General features: G+C 41.3%; 1 protein-coding gene across 1 annotated transcript in view; it reads right to left on the bottom strand.

Annotated features, from left to right (window-relative positions):
- The window catches only part of zfyve28 (zinc finger, FYVE domain containing 28), a 188,185-nt gene that overhangs the window by 17,416 nt on the left and 150,829 nt on the right, over nucleotides 1-19,940 (bottom strand). Inside the window, exons 9-10 of the mRNA XM_048594859.1 lie at nucleotides 13,414-13,518; nucleotides 5,166-5,326 (exon numbers count right to left, since the gene is read on the bottom strand). Coding sequence (XP_048450816.1) covers nucleotides 5,166-5,326; nucleotides 13,414-13,518 — 266 coding nt within the window. The remainder of the gene's footprint in view (nucleotides 1-5,165; nucleotides 5,327-13,413; nucleotides 13,519-19,940) is intronic.

Genomic DNA, 19,940 nt, shown 5'->3' with positions numbered 1-19,940 from the left:
CAATAGCCTACCATGGGGAACCTTATCAAACGCTTTACTGAAATCCAAATACACCACATCAACCGCTTTACCCTCATCCACCTGTTTGGTCACCTTCTCGAAGAACTCAATAAGGTTTGTGAGGCACGACCTACCCTTCACAAAACCGTGTTGACTATCCCTAATCAAATTATTCCTTTCCAGATGATTATAAATCCTATCTCTTATAATCCTTTCCAACACTTTACCCACAACCGAAGTAAGGCTCACCGGTCTATAATTACCAGGGTTGTCTCTACTCCCCTTCTTGAACAAGGGGACAACATTTGCTAGTCTCCAGTCTTCTGGCACTATTCCTGAAGACAATGACGACATAAAGATCAAAGCCAAAGGCTCTGCAATCTCCTCTCTAGCTTCCCAGAGAATCCTAGGATAAATCCCATCCGGCCCAGGGGACTTATCTATTTTCACACCTTCCAGAATTGCTAACACCTCCTCCTTATGAACCTCAATCCCGTCTAGTCTAATAGACTGTATCTCAGTATTCTCCTCGACTACATTGTCTTTTTCCTGCGTGAATACTGATGAAAAATATTCATTTAGCACCTCTCCTATCTCTTCGGACTCCACGCACAACTTCCCACTACTGTCCTTGACCGGCCCCAATCTTACTCTAGTCATTCTTTTATTCCTGACATATCTATAGAAAGCTTTAGGGTTTTCCTTGATCCTACCTGCTAAAGACTTCTCATGTCCCCTCCTGGCTCTTCTTAGCTCTCTCTTTACTCCTTCCTGGCTAACTTGTAACTCTCAAGCGCCCTCACTGAGCCTTCATGCCTCATCTCTACATAAGCCTCCTTTTTCCTCTTGACAAGAGATTCAACTTCTTTAGTAAACCACGGTTCCCTCGCTCGACCACTTCCTCCCTGCCTGACAGGTACATACTTCTCAAGGACACGCAGTAGCTGTTCCTTGAACAAGCTCCACATTTCAATTGTGCCCAGCCCCTGCAGTTTCCTTCTCCATCCTATGCATCCTAAATCTTGCCTCATCGCCTCATAGTTGCCTTTCCCCCAGCTATAACTCTTGCCCTGCTTTATATACCGATCCCTTTCCATCGCTAAAGTAAACATAACCAAATTGTGGTCACTATCACCAAAGTGCTCTCCTACCTCCAAATCTAACACCTGGCCTGGTTCATTACCCAGTACCAAATCCAATGTGGCCTCGCCTCTTGTTGGCCTATCTACATACTGTGTCAGGAAACCCTCCTGCACACATTGGACAAAAACTGACCCATCTGAAGTACTCGAACTATAGCGTTTCCAGTCAATATTTGGAAAGTTAAAGTCCCCCATAACAACTACCCTGTTACTTTCGCTCCTATCCAGAATCATCTTTGCAATGTTTTCCTCTACATCTCTGGAACTTTTCGGAGGCCTATAGAAAACTCCCAACAGGGTGACCTCTCCTTTCCTGGTTCTAACCTCAGCCCATACTACCTCAGTAGACGAGTTGTCATCAAACGTCCTTTCTGCCACCGTAATACTGTCCTTGACTAACAATGCCACACCTCCCCCTCTTTTACCACCTTCCCTGATCTTACTGAAACATCTAAACCCCGGAACCTGCAACAACCATTCCTGTCCCTGCTCTATCCATGTCTCCGAAATGGCCACAACATCGAAGTCCCAGGTACCAACCCATGCTGCAAGTTCACCCACCTTATTCCGGATGCTCCTGGCATTGAAGTAGACACACTTCAAACCACCTTCCTGCCTGCCGGTACACTCCTGCGACCTTGAAACCTTATTTATGACCTCACTACTCTCAACCTCCTGTACACTGGAGCTACAATTCAGGTTCCCACCCCCCTGTTGAATTAGTTTAATCCCTCCCGAAGAGCATTAGCAAATTTCCCCCCCAGGATATTGGTACCCCTCTGGTTCAGGTGTAGACCATCCCGTTTGTAGAGGTCCCACCTGCCCCAGAATGAGCCCCAATTATCCAGGTATCTGAATCCCTCCCTCCTGCACCATCCCTGTAGCCACGTGTTCAACTGCTCTCTCTCCCTATTCCTCGCCTCGCTAGCACGTGGCACGGGTAACAAACCAGAGATAACAACTCTGTTTGTTCTAGCTCTAAGCTTCCACCCTCAGTCAGATGCTGCCTCTAGAGTTCAGCTCTTTGTCCAGATGACTGCAACCATGTGGCCTTGTTGGAACCCCAACTGAGCATCAGTGAACAGGTTATTGCTGATTGAGTGGTACTTAACATCAACAATATGACCATTTTCCTGATGATTGATAGAAGATTGGTGAAATAGTAATTGGCCAAATTGGATTTGTCCCACTTTCCGGGAACAGAACATAGCTGGGCACGATACTACTTGTCAGGTATGTGTGCGCCTGCATAATCTGCAACAACCAGAAGGGAGCACCCTGGCCATGCTCATTTCCCCCGTAATGATACCGCACTGTAACTATGCAAAAGTGTAAAGGTACTGCACAGTAAAACGTGAAAAAAAATTAGAGGGCCTATTAGAAAGTGGCTGAAGGAAAGAAATTATCAAAGGTCCAAGAAAGACAGCTCACATTAGGCAGCTCCATACACGATATGTACTTGGCCTCCTGGCAATCACATCTGCAGATACAGGTGAAAATCTACTTTGAAAGAGGATTAGCTGGATCAAGGCACCATTTCCAAAAGAAAGCTGCAATAGTAGACCCCAATAATATTATTTAGAACAGTGAATACCACAGCAAGTGCAATATTGGCTATTTCCATTGGAAGTGCTGTACTCCCAACATGCCGTGCACTCAGTTCCACAGCATGATGCAAGGAGATGGCTTTCTTTCAAGTACTGAACGAGAATAATGAGTAGCAGCCATATCTGTAAAAGTGTCAATTACTTCCACAGACCCTAGATCAAAACCATGAGGACTATCCCTCAGAAACTGATCAGACAGACCATAGATCTGCAGTATAGTGCTGATACATACAATGATGGGAATTGCTGAAGCTTAGTTCCACCCCTCTCTCAGCATTCTTATTGTTGGGAAGAGTACCATGGTGGCCAATCCACCTCAGTTAACAACACCCCCACTTCAACAGCCAGAGTGTTGGGCTGCTTGGTCACACACTGCAGACTCTTCCTTCCATTTCTTTAAATCTTTACTCTTTCAACTTTGGCAAAGGTTATGGATTTGAGTTGCCTCCCAAGAATCTCCACAAGTTTACAGCGTTCTAATCTCTTATTGTGACACCAACCTTTTATTCTCCCGACATCTTTATATTCAACTTGTAGGGAACTCCACACTGTTATGCATCTACTCTATCCATCTGTCCAAGCTTGAAATTACACTAACACGTGGACTTAGGAAAATGGGCGTAAACAGTCCACTTTCACACAAACCTTTATAATTGCTATTTTTTGCAGATCACAAAGGAAAGTCTAGGGTATAAGATTCAATTTCGATAAAATAAGGGTAATTATTGGAGAAATGAGAAAATTGAATATGTATCATCTATTTTACTTAACAGTCCAATTAAAGCATACAACACAAATACACTGAGGCAGAAAGAGGAGAGCTACAAAGATAGGGTAGTGATATAGGTCTGGTAAACTTGGCTTATTTCAAAGTTTAGGTGAATCAGATGATCTAATTAAAAAGATAAATGAACTGGTTGTACAAGGTAGATGCTAAGTGGATCCTTCTGGGTGGGGAGTCTAAACATAAGGATTGGGCCATTTTGGACAGAGATGAGAAAAACTGCTTGACTCAAAAGGATGGTGAATTTTTGCAATTCACCACTCCAAGGAAGCTGTGCAAACTCAGTGAATATATTCAAGATAAAAATATACCAACAGTAATTTTGGTCACGAAGGGAATCAGGGTTATGTGGACAGAGCAGGAAAGTGGTGTTGACAGAAAAGATCAACAATGATCCTTCTAAATGGTGGTGCAGGCACAAAGGGCAAATAGTCAACTTTGGCTCCAATTGGTCATTTAATTATATCAGGTCATGTTCTGACTGACAAACACATCCTTCAACATTTTCAAGGGATTCTTTGCACACATGTTCAAAAAGTACTTCTGTGCATAACAGTAGTGAAAATAAAAAAAAGCAGGATAACAAGTGCGAAAGAGGACCTCTCCAGCTACAGTAAGAATTACAGGGCAGATCAATAAGTACAGTTCCTCATGAGGTTACTTAGCTGAACTGTTAAGTGCTTCATATTGACTGGATAATTTCATGAACCCATTTGATCCAAAGATGTGGTGCACATAAGTAAATATAACTGGTATGAAAAGGAGAAGAATGGGACAACAGACTTCAACAAAATAAATACTAAGAAGGAAAGCTTTCAAAAGGATAATGAAAAGGTAGTCTGCCAGAATGAAATGTAGATTAGTGAGTTATCATTTTGAGAAGTTAACTATGCAGCAGTGACACACAAGAATGTAAGAGAAATTCCATCAATAAAGTTTAAGTCTCATTCTTCAGATTGAGTGGAGAAACCACTGAACAAATATCCATGTCCTCAAAACCAGTTCCGAAGATTCAGGCAAAGCTCCTTCAAAACCAACCAAGATGGGTTGGACCGCTCAATGACTGAAAAGGGTTTCCCCCTGTTTTCTAAACTCTCAAATGGTCAACATTCCAGGGGAGGACAAAAAACAACTAAAGACACTCTGTGCCCGAACTTCTGAGATATGGCAGCATTAATATTAATCAGTGGAAAGAGCTTGCTACTAATTGCTTAAAACTGGGGCAACTTATCTATCAAGCTGCATGGCAGAATGATGATAGAGAAGGGAAAAAAAGGAAGCAAATCCTATACTCCAGATCCCACTACCTCAGGGACATCCTGCACCATGTGCCAAAGGTCTGGCGACAAAAAATTGGCCTCTTGAGTCATGAGGACCCATAACAGGAACCCATACCCAGATAGGATGTAACCCTCAAAATCAGGGACAGTCAATGACAACAACATTGTTGAATGTTTATCAATTTAAACAGCTATTTGTTGTTTCTTCGGCCACTCACATTAAAATATTAGGACTTTGACAGACTGTTTCACCAAGCAATTAAATAACATTAAATATTACCACAACAGACAACAGCACAGAAGGAGGCAAAGCAGGCAATTCTCTTAACTTGAAATTAAAGAATACAGATACCTGCAATACACACGAAAAGCCTGTGAATAAGATCATTGCTGCTATGGAAACGGGCTCGAATCTTTTCTCTCGTAGCAACTTTGGCAGCCAAAAGTGCCAGTTGGATTTCCTCTTGATCTACATCCTCGGAAGTGTAAGAACTTGTGAGACTGCCAACAGGGCTGTAAAAACACAGCATTTGTTAACATTGGCTGAGCTGAAAAGACCAGATATTAAAAACCACGAGGCAAATAATCAGATTATGTTTACAATTTTAAAAAAAGCAAATGCCGAATGCGCCTCCTGGTACATTCGTTTCTGTAAATGTTTCAAACCATTCACCAAAAGGTAGGATACCTAAGCAACTTAAAGAAAAGGACCCTGAATAAAAAATTTAAGTAATGCATATATTCCAAAAGAATATTCAAATCAACCTTATGTTGCCAAGTTGAGTAGAATACTTGTGGATTGGGAGGCAGGCAGTTAGAGTTTGGTGTTCATAAAATGCTAGGGGGAAAGTAGTGCATGGCCCCATTAAAAGATGATGTGCTTTTTCCATGCTTAGAGATTTAAAAAGGACGTCTGTGAGCAGCTTGAAAGTTTGCAACAGCACAGACAGCACCCGAATTGAAACAATTGTATCAAAAGGCCGCACAGGTAGCAGGCCAAGCAGAAGTTTTGCTTTGTTATCAAGACAACAAGTTTTGAATTTAACCAATTAAATTGAATGAGGCACTGAGATACCAAAAACCAATTAAATTTAAATCTGACAGTTCTGACAATGTAGGGACCAATCCTATCGTAAGAAATTGATATGTCATCAAGGGTATAAAAGAAAAGGGCAGTTGGACAAGAAGGCGTTCCTGACAGAACATTTGACACAGAAAGCATAGAACATTCTGGAAGACACATAACCTGGCTGTAATTTCGAGAGACTAAATTCTATGTTTCTTTAATATAAGGGGTCTTTATTTATTGGAACAGCATACCATTAGAATCTTGTTTTATTCAGGAATAGTTAGTTGTTAGAAGGGAGTTTATTTGGTTTGTTAATAGTTTAGTTAATTTGTTCACTGTTGAGTCGGATAAAGAAATTGTTATTTGTTGATTGTAAAGTGAGTGTCAGGGGTTTATTTTATTTAACTACTGGAAGTTGCTGAAAGGCAGGTTACATCACTTTTCACACACCTTTTTAAGAGATTATAGGGCGGACCACTCCTCTTTGGATCTTAATTCACAGGGAGTGGTCAACCTCCACTCTATAACTCTTAATAACTAGTTTTCTTCACCAATTCCTGTTCACTCACACTGCAGTGCTCACCAACTTGCAATTCAGCAATGCCACAACTTTTAAAAAATTCTCAATGTTGCTTTCAAGCTTCACAGCTTCTTCCCATCTCATCTCTGTAACATTTCCAAGGCCAAAAACACTCCAAGATCTCTGCACTCCAATATGGCTTTTTCACTTCACCTAATTAACTCACACTCTCCTTAAAATATGCTTTAAAAATATCTCTTCAATCAAGCTTTTATTTACCTATCTTACCAACTTTATGAAAAGTTCATTTTTGGGATGTGGTCGTCACTGGCTAAGCTAAAGTTTATTTCCCAATCTCAACTGCCCTTGAAAAGGTGGCAGTTTAACACTTTAACAGTTGCAGTCCATGTAATGCAAGGGTACCCACTGTTCTTTTTGAAGGGAGTTCCAGGATTCTGGCTAGTTACATTAAAGAAATAGTAACATAATTCCAAGTCAGGATGGTATACAGCTTGGAGGTGGTGGCATTCTCATGTATCTGCTGCCCTGGTCTGTCCAGGTTGCAGAGTTTATGGGTTTGGAAGTCATTGTCAAAAGAGTCTTGCAGAGTTGCTGCAGTGTATATGGTAGATGGTACACAGTACTGCCACTGTGCTTCAGTGTTGGAGAGAGAACAAACATTGAAAGTGTTAGATGGTGTCTATAGACAGGGAAGAATTGAAGAAAATCAGTATTAGGAAAACAAAATGCTGCTAGACAAATTAAAGGTGTTAACTATTAACTTAGAGACACAGGTTCAAATCCTGCATGTCAGACAGTGAAGGACCAATAATGTTAGGTTCACTTTGTATCGCTAACCAGATCTCCAGCTAATAAATGTGAATGAATAAAAAAATGTTCCCAAGGACTGATGATCTGCATCCCAGAATACTGAAGGAAGTGACCATGGAAACACTGGATGCATTTGTGGTCATCTTCCAAAATTCTACAGTCTCTGGAACAGTTCCAACAAATTGGAGGGTGGCAAATGTAACCCCACTATTTAAAAATGGAGGAAAGAAAAGACAAAAAAAAAGTTAGTTGCCAGTTAGCCTAACATCAGAAAAGGAGAATATGTTAGCACGTGTTATAGAAGATCGGGACAGTACGGTGGCTCAGTGGTTAGCACTGCTGCCTCACAGCGCTAGGGACCCGGGTTCAATTCCACCCTTGGTTGACTGTCTGTGTGGAGTTTGCACGTTCTCCCCGTGTCTGCATGGGTTTCCTCCGGGTGCTCCGGTTTCCTCCCACAATCCAAAGATGTGCAGGCTGGGTGGATTGGCCATGCTAAATTGGCCGTAGTGTTGAGGGATGTGTAGATTAGGTGGGTTATAGGGGGATGGGTCTGGGGGTATGCTGTCAGGGTCAGTGTGGACTTGTTGGGCCAAAGGGCCTGTTTCCACACTGAAGGGATTCTATGATTCAAGATGTGATAACAGAACACTTGGAAAGCAGTAACAGAATTAAACAAAGTCAGCATGGTCTTGTGAAAGGTAAATCATGCTTAGCTTATCTACTGAAATTTTTGGAAGATGCAACTAGTAGAATAGATAAGGGACAACTAGTGGACATGGTATATTTGTATTTAAAGTGTTTGATAACTTCCCACTTAAGAAATTAGTGGGCAAAATTAAAAGCTGTATAAATATTACTGTAGCCGTATCAATCCAGGCAAGTGGGGAGTAATGGGAAGTCAGGTGGCAAACTCCAAACCTAGAATCCCCAGGCTCTGCTCTGTTTTTTTTAAGGCACTGTGTTTATGCTTGATCCATTTCAGTTTCTGGTTATTATTAACACCCAAGATGTTCAAAGTGGAGGAATTAGTCCAGTGAGAAACAAAGACTCTTCGAGAAGGGGACATGGCTGAATGAGGAAGTCAAGGATTGTATTGAACAGAAATAAACACAATGCAATTGTACAAAGGTTAGTGGTAGGTCAGAGAATCTGTGTTTGGGAATCAGCAAAGAATGATTAACATCTAAAAAGACAGAAAGTAGAATACATGAGAGAAAGGTAGCTAGCAATTGAACAGAAGAGGAAGACTTTCTGGAGGTATTTGAATAGAATGAATATGGGTGCTCCAGAAAGCATGTTTGGGGAATTGTTTGTGCATAACAATGAAATTGCATAGGCTTTAGACAGGTGTTTTGTGTCTGTCTTCATTGTGGAAGATTTGGAAAGATTCCACAGGATACTCAAAATCAATAAGGTGAAAGCAAGGGAAGAAATTAAAACCACCACTAACATAAAGGAAAGCTAACTCACCTAACATAAACAGAAATTGCTGGAAAAACTCAGCAAGTCTGACATCTGTAGAAAGAAAGCAAAGATAATGTTTTGTCTCCAGTGGCCCTTCTTCACCTAACATCTGACAAGTCTCTAGGACCAGATAGCCTATATCAGAGGGTCTTAGAAAAGCAAAAGAAGGTGGAGCAGGAGTTGGTAATGCAGTCCCTTAAGCCTGCTTTGCCATTTAATATGATCATGGTTGATCTCATCACAGCCTCAACTCCACTTTCCTGCCTGCTGTCATTAACTCTTCAACGTGTCCCGGCATTCACCACAGTCTGGGGTAGTGAATTCCACGGGTTCCCTTTGAGAAAGGGGACCTGCCATCCCTTGGCTTAAAACTATCATCTCATGTTCTAGATTGCCTTCCAAGGGGAAATATCCACTCTACGTCTGCTTTGTCAATCTCCTTTAGCATCTTATATACCTCTATTACATTTCCTTTCATCCTTCTAAACTAGTGAGGTTAGGCTTAAACTCTTCTTTTTCTCTTCATAAAACAAACCCTCATCTCTGGAATTAATCTGGTGAACCTTCTCTGAACTGCTTCCAATGCTATTGATCTACTTTCCTTATTTGTCTGTCTCTTTGTGCCTGTGTGTGCATGTGCACATATATGTACATAAGGGGGGGGGAGCAGTTTAAAAGAGGATTAAAGTTTTTGTTTCTAGTGCTATATGCCAATGATTTACATCAGTTTATCTGCAGTTTTAATCTAATTACTAATAATAAGTAATTTTTGTTTAGTACAGAAACCTGGTCCATGATTTCTATCAATCTTGGATTAAAAGTCAGGTAAATTGGGATACACTCATACCTTTAAAAAGCATTTAACATTTGATATGACTCCAGGAATAGCAGGGCTTGACTTGCAGCTCACTACCCCAGTGGATCGTAATATATTACAGAAGACCCTGATGGGACACAATAGGGCAGATCCAGCAGAATGTTACACCTAATGGGAGAAGACAAGAACTGGACAGTACATATCAAGAAAATAGCAGAAATAAGGAGAATTTATTTCTCTTAGAGGGTCATGAGTGCGTGGAATTCACATCCCCAGAAAGTAGTGGAGGACTGGATAATTGAATTGATTCAAGGCAAAGTTAGATAGATATTTAACAGACAAGGGAGCCCAGAGTTATGGGGAGCAGACAAGATCATGGAGGTGAAACTACCACCAGATCAGACATTATCTTGTTGAACAGCAAAACAAGGCCGAGTGGCCTACTCCAAAGTCCAATTTTATTAACAAGGTATATTGACTTAATCAAAGAGTTCATATTTTGTTACACTTCTTTATTGGTCCGTTAAAAACATTTGAGCAGCTAAATTAAATACTGTACATTTGATATCATTTATTTTGCAGACATGTGTAAATGAGCAAATGACGCATTACAGCACAATAGTAACTGACCTCTTCACCCCATTTTCTCTGGACACTATAATAGAAGCCTAATGCCCAAAGTGCTTTATCAAGATGATTACATTTATGGATCACATTCATTAAACTAATGGAACATAGCTCTTTTGGGAGGTGATACACCAGTATTGCATTAAAGCTTCATCTTTACCTTGCTGCTTTACTTTTGCACCAGATAACTGCCACAAACTCTATAGCATTTCACTGTAAGCACTGGAAAATCACATTTGCTCTGACTAGAGTTAAATCTTTTTGACTCTCAGTACAACAGTCTTGTCAAAAACTGTGGTTAACTAAATTCCAAATCACTGGAATAATTTTTTTTATTTAATGTATTGTGAAGAGTGGCTGAGTGTACAAAAATAATTTAAAGACCTAGAAAATTATAGTACCAGAAATTTCAAGTAAATTTATTCTGCAGATTGTACAGGTTTCTATGAAAAAACATAAATGTTTGGTTGCAGATGTAAATAATTAATGAAAGCTTATGTGACAGAATTCTGAGTTGGCAATACAATGAACATTTGCAGAATATGCTGTTCCGAAGAATTGCAGATGTGCTTAGAGTTTTGTATTTAAACTATGCATAGATTTAAACAGAATCAATAATATATAATTACAGAACATTCAGGGGTAAACACAACATAAACAATGATGGAAAAGCTCTGCAAATCTGTCATCATCTGTGGAGAGAGAAAGGCTTAATGTTTTAAGTCCAGTATGACTCTTCTTCAGAACTAAAAGGGGCTGGAGTATGCATTTTTGACAGAAGAGGAGGAGGAAGCAACAGAGAACAGATGGTGTAATAGCCCACTACAAAAGACAAAGGGGCTGTTAACCACAGTGAGGAGAAACAAGATGTAAAATGTTGTAAATTAAGGTGTGAAAGAAGAGGGTGGGTCCTATTCAAATTGTATTTTAAATGTTACTGTGCCTGCATCTATCACTTCCTCTGGCCGTTCATTCCACATATGAACAACCCTCGCTGTGGAAAATGTTGCCCCTTGGATCCCTGTCAAATCTTTCTCCTCCCACCTTAAAATATGCTCCCTAGTTTTGAACTCATCCACCCTAGGGAAAAGACTTTTGCTATTCACCTTACCTACGCCCCTCATGATTTTATAAACCTCTATAAGGTCATCCCTCAACCTCCTACACTCCAGTCAAAAAAGTCCAAGCTTATCCATTCTGGAAGGCTGTGACTCACACCAAGAGCAGATGAGGAGCTATTTCCAGACATATTAATGAACTTTAAAATTTAATGCTCCCCCAGTTCTCATCAGCTAGCAACAGTCAGAAAGATACACATAAATAAAATTCAGCAACTCGCACTGTTCTACATCCTTCTTCAGAAAGCATTGCGTGTACGATTGGGGAAAATTAATTGCACTTCCCACCAAAGTTAATAGTATGTAAGAATTGCCAAAAACTTGGTGCCAAGACCAATGTAAAGAAGAAACAAAAAATAAAAATTACATTAGGATCTCTAGATCAACTGGCAATATCAATTTGAGTGATTAGGTAAGGGACAGAATATCTACTTAGGCAGTCAGGATCAAGTCAGTTTGCCCACAATCAGACACAGTAAAACTTCTTCTTTGCTGCAGTGCTAGTTAATCTCAGCCCTTCTTTGTGAGGATTCTTCCCATTGCCTACATCACTCCTTATGGTCTTTAGGATGATCAGTGTTGATTCTGAGATGATTTGTGAAAGGAATTATCGGTATGCTGTACACCATGAACTAGGAACCAACCTGAAAATGAATTGGTAGGGCCCTTGAATCATCCACCAAGTCTGAGTCTTAATCCATGTGATCGGCACAGTTGTCATAACACTGCCCGTATGCTAATACAAATATGCATGGGAGGAGGCCAGGTGCAAATAGTAGAAGGAGAATGTGAAATTCCAAGCATCCTACCACCAGCCTCAGTGAACAGCACCTGTGACAGGAGTGTGCAGATCCAGAACTGCAGGGTTTAGTTACAGTTCTCGGGTAGAATGCAGTCCTCACGCAGATTAGGCAATTAAAGAAACGGTTAAATCACTTCATTGGAGACAGAAGGAGCAACATCTCTGTATCTAAAGTTACATTGAAATCTGGAACATTTAATAACTACATCAAGGCCCAAATATAGAAAAATGGTCCAAAATCTTAACATAGATTAGGAATAAAAAAAAATAAAACATGAGAAAGTAAAGAATGCATAAAATCATTTATGGGACTTGACATAGTATTAATTCTTTGATATCTAGTGCCAAGAAAAAAATGAGTGATGAAGGCAAAAAAAATTACTCAGTTTTAATCAACAGTCTTTGCTGGCATCAGGCTCACTGCAAATCAATTACATTTAATCAATTCCAAAGAAAAGTGAAACTAAAATGAATAAATCATTTTACCTTTCCCTATTGAACAGTTCACTTCATGTACTGTAGATAGAAGGATCTAAACTTCATAGTCAGACAAAACTTAAAAAATGTACACTTACTGGAAGTATTATCATCTCAAAGTAGGTTTAAGTGCAAAAATACTTGTGGGTACGGTCAATGCAGAATTAATTCTAGCAGAGTAAGCAATCTTACCGAACACAGTGCCAGGAAGTATTTCTGAAGCTCAGAAGTGCCTTTCAAATAAAATTAGGAAATATTCTAATAAAAGCAAAGTACTACAGATTTTGGAGTTCTGAAATGAAAGCAAATTACTGGAAAACATCAGCAAATCTGGGAGGATCTATGAAGAGAGAAAATGCCAGATTTGCTGAGTTTCTCCAGCACTTTGTTTTTATTACAGGAAATGCTCTTCCTCACCCTTGTCTCTCATTTTATGTAAGATCATGGAAGAAGTGCAGGTTCCATCTAAGGAAATATGGCTAATTCCAGAATTGAAATTGATTTTTGACACTACTTAATATAAAACAAAAGAAAGAAAGTAGGACAAAGAACAACGTAACAGACAAATTGAACAAGCTAATGTAATATTAATAGTTTGTCTTAAAGTAAAGAAGCAGCCCAAATTTGCTTAAAGACTTGGACTGGTACTTGTCAAACAGCAACCTGGTATCAATTACATATCTTTACAGATGTAAACACATGCCTGAAAATACTGAATCAAAAAAAGGATTCCAATGGAAGAAATACACAAATCAATGTGCAAGCCCGTCTGTACCGAAGATTTTTCCAGCAGCATCTAATTAAAACTAGAAGACAATCATACAGGTTTCAACCTACTCATAGCTGCATACTTTTTTCACAGATTCTATTACCTTGGAGTATACGTGCTGGAAAGACTACAAGTTGTGACAGAAACACTTTCACAATCACTGCTGGATACAGAGCTGATGGGAGAATCTTGGATGGGATCTTGAGAACTGAAATCACATTAATGAAAACACAAGGAAAGTAAATTTAGGGAGCAGCATTTTAAAACTCAGCAAGACCTGAATCACACACATTCATTGTGCAAACAACAAACTTAAAAGATCTCAAGTTAAGAAATAAAACAAAAGTCAAACGGATGAACAGCAAGAGTGCAAAGAAGGACAATTTTACTGATCTGCTGCAATGGGAGTAAATGGTGCAAAATCTATTTTCCAGAATGCAAGATGTTAAAACCATTAATTCAGTATTGGAGCAACTGGGCCCAAAATTAGAAGACATATGAGCAGAACAAACGGTTCTTGAACTTTTCTTGCCTCCTTCCTGAAGGATAGATCTTTTAAATAAGTAAGCTTTCTTTGAGAGTCCGCAGGTTGCATGTGACACCTACTGAAGAAACATTTCGTTGAAAAATCATGTCTATTTGTTATCCAAAAGTGAGAGTTGACAAACAATGTTAAAAGCCAAACATAAAAATATTCTTGGCTAGGAAAAGCTGTTTCCATTAAGTTTTTCCCAAACTCTGGCAATCAGAAATGCATGTTTAAACATTCTTCACCACCCCTCACACCAATATCCACCCCAACACCTTAACTGAACATGCAATCCCCTGGAAAAGGCAAAAGCAGGATCAACAAGGAAAAGTACTCTGGAGAAAAAAATTCCATCTAAGCTTCTCAGTGATCAAAACAATATTTACATATGGTAACATGTTCACATATTTAGTGCACACAAAGCAAATAATTCACCACTAGTTCCCCTCTGAAATCGCACAGACCAGTGAATGTTGTGAAATTATATAAATTATTGATCCGATTACAATGCCCCACTGACAAGTTACCCCAACTAGAGAAAAAACCTAGGATACATTCTGCCTGCAAGAATGGAAACTGCATCGTCATGGACTTACTGGAAGAGCCCAAGATTGCAGATGTTTAGCTACCATCTCAGAAATCCAGAGCTTCCAATTCTAGTCCATAGCTCATCACTGATCTGGTTGACTTCAGAGTAGGAAAATCAGCTTTTTGGGAGAGATGTGGCAAGATAATTGGTAGAAGTCACAGAGGTGAGGAGAACTTCTTAAACATGGCAAGTTGTTAGCCTTTGCAATGCACTGCCTGGAATAGTGACAAACCAGACTCAATAGTAACTTTCAAAAGGGAATTAGATAAATATTTGAAGAGGGAAAATTGACTCCCCTGCACTGTCTCATTCTCAATTTGTAAAAATAAAAAAAAAACTCAATGATAATGGAAAGATTAAAACTGACACTCAATCTTAGAACTTCAATGACTGGCTATTCAGCACCATGAAAAGGGTTAACGATTTCTCACTCCATGGATTCTGAGTATTTCCAGCATTTCCTGTTTTTATTTTAGATTCTCAGGAAGCATGTGATCCAATCTAACTGTATGCTATTCCAACATATCTCCTGGCAGGTAGTTACTTAATGCAATTGGCAGATGTCTGGAATTACTCAGCAATAAGGTAATATCTGTGTACGAAAAAAAGACATTTAAATGTCTCAAGCCTATGACTACATTGTGAGTGCTGCTTGGCTGAATGAGTGCACTTTGGAGTTGGATGAAAACAGGGAGCTAGGTGAGGCAGGGAGGAAGTAATGCTGAAAGACTGAACGTGGTGCTCGTCTCAGTCCAGGCAGTCCAAAAAGTGACATGATCTCAACAGAAGCAGCCAATTGGTAAGTGATTCATGCAGAATATTTCTTCACAGTTTTTAAAGCATAACGTATTGGTTTAAATAAAGGTTGGAACTTTTGATTAGAAGTGTTTGAAACAAGGCATGGTCCCGAACTTAATTAAATTCTCTTAAAGGGAGTAACTACAGATAGAACTGTCATAACACATGTTTCGTTGTGTAACACCATCGATGAATGGCAGACGCTGTTTGGATAACGTGAACTTTCTGCTGTACAGATGAAGTGATTTTCCCTTAACGTGATTTTCTATAGCATGAAGTCACACAAGAATGCAACTATTGCATTATAGGAGAACTACTTGTAGCTTAATCTAGAGAGAAGTCAAGACAGGAGACTTCAGACACATTGTGTGCTCCTCTTGCACAACATGGGGAAAAAAGGGTCATTTCCATTGACCCTGACGACTATGTGTAAAAGAAGGGTGACCAGCTGCAATTGCTGGCTCACTGCTTTTTGGAGCTGGAGATGCAGATGGACTCACTGTGGAGCATCTGCGATGCTGAGAATACTGTGGATAGCACGTTTAGTGAGGTGGTCACACTGCAGGATTATGCAGACAGAATGGGAATGGTGACCGTCAACTAAAGTAAAAGACTCAGGAAAGAAGGGCAGGAGTCCCCTGTGGTCATCCCCCTTTCAAATAGACATAGCGATTTGGATACTGTTGAGAGGATGGTCTCTTAGGGGAAAACAACAGCAGCCAAATTTATGACAAACATGGTTCTGTTGTTTAAAAAGAGTACATAGGAAATGCCAAACAATTATAAGCCAGTTAGTCTAACATCAATAGTGGGCAAATTATTAGAATCAATCTTGAGTGATTGGATAAACTGTTACTTAGAAAGCAATGGACTAGTCAGGGATAGTCAGCATGGCTTTGTTAAACAGAAGAAACTGAAGCAGGAGTAGGCTATCTGGTCCCTCGAGTGTGCTTTGCCATTTAGTAAGATCATGGATGACCTTTTCATGGACTCAGCTCCACTTACCTGCCTACTCACCATAACCCTTAATTCCTTTACTATTTTTCAAAAATATATCTATTTTTGTCTTTAAGAGACATTCAATGAAGTAGCCTCAACCGCTTCACTAGGCAGGGAATTCCACAGATTTACACTCCTTTGGGTGAAGAAGTTTCTCCTCAACTCAGTTCTAAAGCGGCTCCCCCCAGTTCAAGTTTCACTCACCAACAGAAACAATATCTTTGCTTCTTTCTTATCTATGATCTTCATAATTAAATACGTTTCTAAGAGATCCTCCTCAATCTTTTAAATTCCAAATGAGTATAGTCCCAGCATACTCAATCTCTCCTTCATTAGCCAATCCTCCCAACTCTGGAATCAACCTAGTGAACCTCCTCTGAATCCCCTCCAGTACCAGTACATCTTTTCTCAAGTAAGGAGACCAAAACTGTACACAGTATTCAATGTGTGGCCACACCAGCGCCCCATACAGCTGCAGCACAACCTCCCTGTTTTTAAAAACTCCATCCCTCCAGCAATGAAGGACAATATTCCATTTGCCTTCTTAATAACCTACTGCACCTGCAAACCAACTTTTTGTGATTCAGGCACAAGGACACCCAGGTCCCTCTGCATAGCTGCATGTTTTTTAGTCGGTGACATCACATTTGCTGCTTTCCAATCTGCCGGAACTGCCCCAGAGTCCAGCAGATTTTGGTAAATTATCATGAGCGCAAGGGAAGGTCATGCCTTTTGAATTTAATAGAATTCTTTGAGAAAGTGACAAGGAGGATCGATGAGCGTATTGCAGTGGCTGTTGTTAGCTGGAGTTTAGTAAGGCATTTGACCAAATCCCGTGTGGCAGACTGGTTAAAAAAGTAAAAGCCCATGTGATACGGAACAGTGTGTTAACTGGATCCAAAGTTGACTTAGTTGACAAAGTTGAAGGTGACTGCCCTTGCAAATGGAAAGCTGTTTCAACTGGTGCTCTGCAGGGCTGGGTGTTGGAACCTTTGCTGTTTGTTTTACATATTAACAATTTGGACTTGAATGTGGTGGGCCCAATTGGGAACTTTGCAGACGACAAAAATTAGACCAATACTGCACAGTGTAGAGAATAGCTGTAAGCTCCAAAATGATATAGATGGGTTGGGAGAGTGGGCAGGAAAGTGGCTGATGGAGTTCAACTCTGCTAAGTGTGAGGTAATGGATTTAGGGAGGTCAAACAGTAAAAAGAGAATACACAATAAACAGGGATATACTGAGAGGGGTAGAAGTAGTGAGTGATCTTAGCATACAAGAGCACAGGCCCCTAAAGGGAGCAGTACAGGTGGATGAGGTTGTTAAGGAAGGCATGTGGAATGCTCTTCTTCATTGGCAAAGGTATAGAATACAAAAGTAGGGATATAAGGATGAAACTGCACAAGACACTGAAGCCCACAAGATGCAACAACTCAAACATACCCAGGGCCCTCTGGAACCTTCCTCTCCTCCCCTTCTCTCTGACTCCATCCCCTCTCCCAACCCCACCTCCTGTCAAGTATTCACCATCCCCCCTAACCTTCTGCTCTCCGATGCTGAACGTTCTGTATCAGCAAAGGCCTCAGCTTTATTCCTCTGCGTCCCCACCTTAATGAATTTCGGGCACAACATGATGCTGAACTCATTTTTTTGCCGTCTTCACCTCTGTGCTGATTTCTTCAGATAAGAGTCCTCTCCCTATCCCACAGATCCCTTTGCCCAGTTCCAACACTCTCCCTCCACCTGGACCCCCTCCCTCTGGCCTTTTACCTGTATTCCTTCTGTTCATTGAGAACTGTCAACGTGATATTAGTCGCCTCAATTTCTCTGCCCCCCTCACCAAATTCCCTCCAAACTGACTGCACTCCGTGCACTCAGATCTAACCCTGACTTTGTTATTAAGCCTGCCGATAAGGGTGGTACTGTGGTAGTCTGGCATACTGACCTCTACCTTGCAGCTCTCAGATACCTCCTCCTATCTTCCCTTGGACCATGACCCCACCATGACATATCAGGCCATTGTATCTACTACGGTAACTGATCTCATTTCATCCGGTAATCTCCCACCACTGCTCCCAAGCGCCGCACAGCTCGCTAGTACTTCCTTCCAAAAATCCACAAACAAGGCTGCCCAGGTAGACCCATTGTTTCAGCCTGCTCCTGCCCCACAGAACTCATCTCTTCCTACCTTGACTCAGTCTTCTCTCCCCCGGTCCAATCCCTGCCCACGTACATCTGTGGTTCTTCTGACGCCTTACACCGGTTTCAAAACTTCCAGTTTACAGGTTTCAGTTGTGTCCTCTATACCATGGATATGCAATCCCTTTACACGTCCATTCCCCACCAGGAGGGTCCCAGGGGTCTCCGCTTCTTCCTGGAGCAAAGACCTGAACCATCTCCATCCACCAACACCCTCCTCCGCTTGGCCGAGCTCGTCCTCACCCTCAACAACTCTTAACTCCTCTCATTTCCTTCAGGTAAGAGGGGTGGCCATAGGTACCTGCATGGGTCCTAGTTACGCCTGTCTCTTTGTCGGGTATGTGGAACATTCCTTGTTCCAGTCCTATTCCGACCCCCACCCACAACTCTTTCTCCGATATATCGATGATATCATTGGTGCTGCTTCCTTCTCTCATCTGGAACTGGAAAAGTTAATCGATTTTGCTTCCAATTTCCACCCTGCCCTCACTTTCACCTGGTCTATCTCTGACTCCTTCCTTCCCTTCCTCGACATCTCTGTTTCCATTTCTGGGGATAGACTGGCCATTAATATCCACTATAAACACACTGACTCCCACAGCTACCTGGACTATACATCGTCGCACCCTGCTTCCGGTAAAGACTCCATCCCATTCTCTCAGTTCCTCCGTCGCATATGTTCAGATAAGGCCAACTTTGACAAGGGAGCCTCCAAACTGTCCACCTTCTTCCTCAATCAAGGATTCCCCAGGACCATTGTTGACAGGGCCCTCAACCAGGTCCGACCCATCTCCCGCACTTCCACCCTCACTCCTTGTCTTCCCTCCCACAACAGCAATCCTTACTTACCTTGTCCTAACCTACCATCCCACCAGCATCCACATCCAGAAGATCATCAAACACTACTTCCGCCACCTCCAGAGAGATGCCACCACCAGACGCATATTCCCCTCCCCTCCCCTGTCTGCCTTCTGCAGGAACCATTTCCTCCAGGACACCCTGGTCCACTCTTCCTTCACTCCGAACACCACCCCCACAGCCCCACGGCACCTTCCCTTGTAACTGGCGAAGGTACAACACCTGCCCATTTACCTCCTCCATCCCCACTATCCAAGGGCCCAAACATACCTTCCAGTGAAGCAACACTTCACCTGCATCAACAACAAAAACAAAGTTGCTGGCAAAGCTCAGCAGGTCTGGCAGCATCTGTGAAGGAGAAAACAGAGTTAACGTTTCGGGTCCGGTGACCCTTCCTCAGAACTGCATGTCCCACAACCTAGTCTACTGCATTTGCAGCTCACAATGTATTCTCCTCTACACTGAGGAAGTGAAGCGCAGACTGGGTGACCACTTCACAGAACACCTACGTTCTGCTTGCAAAAAAGATCCTGAGCTACCTGTTGCCTGATACTTTAATGCACCACAGATAACAAGGTGTAGAACTGGATGAACACAGCTGGCCAAGCAGCATCAGAGGAACAGGAAGGCTGACGTTTCGAGCCTAGACCCTTCTTCA

The sequence above is a fragment of the Rhincodon typus genome, chromosome 3 (assembly GCF_021869965.1).
Source record: "Rhincodon typus isolate 14 chromosome 3, sRhiTyp1.1, whole genome shotgun sequence".
Taxonomy (NCBI): domain Eukaryota; kingdom Metazoa; phylum Chordata; class Chondrichthyes; order Orectolobiformes; family Rhincodontidae; genus Rhincodon; species Rhincodon typus.
Note: the sequence above shows the minus strand (reverse complement) of the source record. Positions and strands in the feature narration are given on the sequence as shown.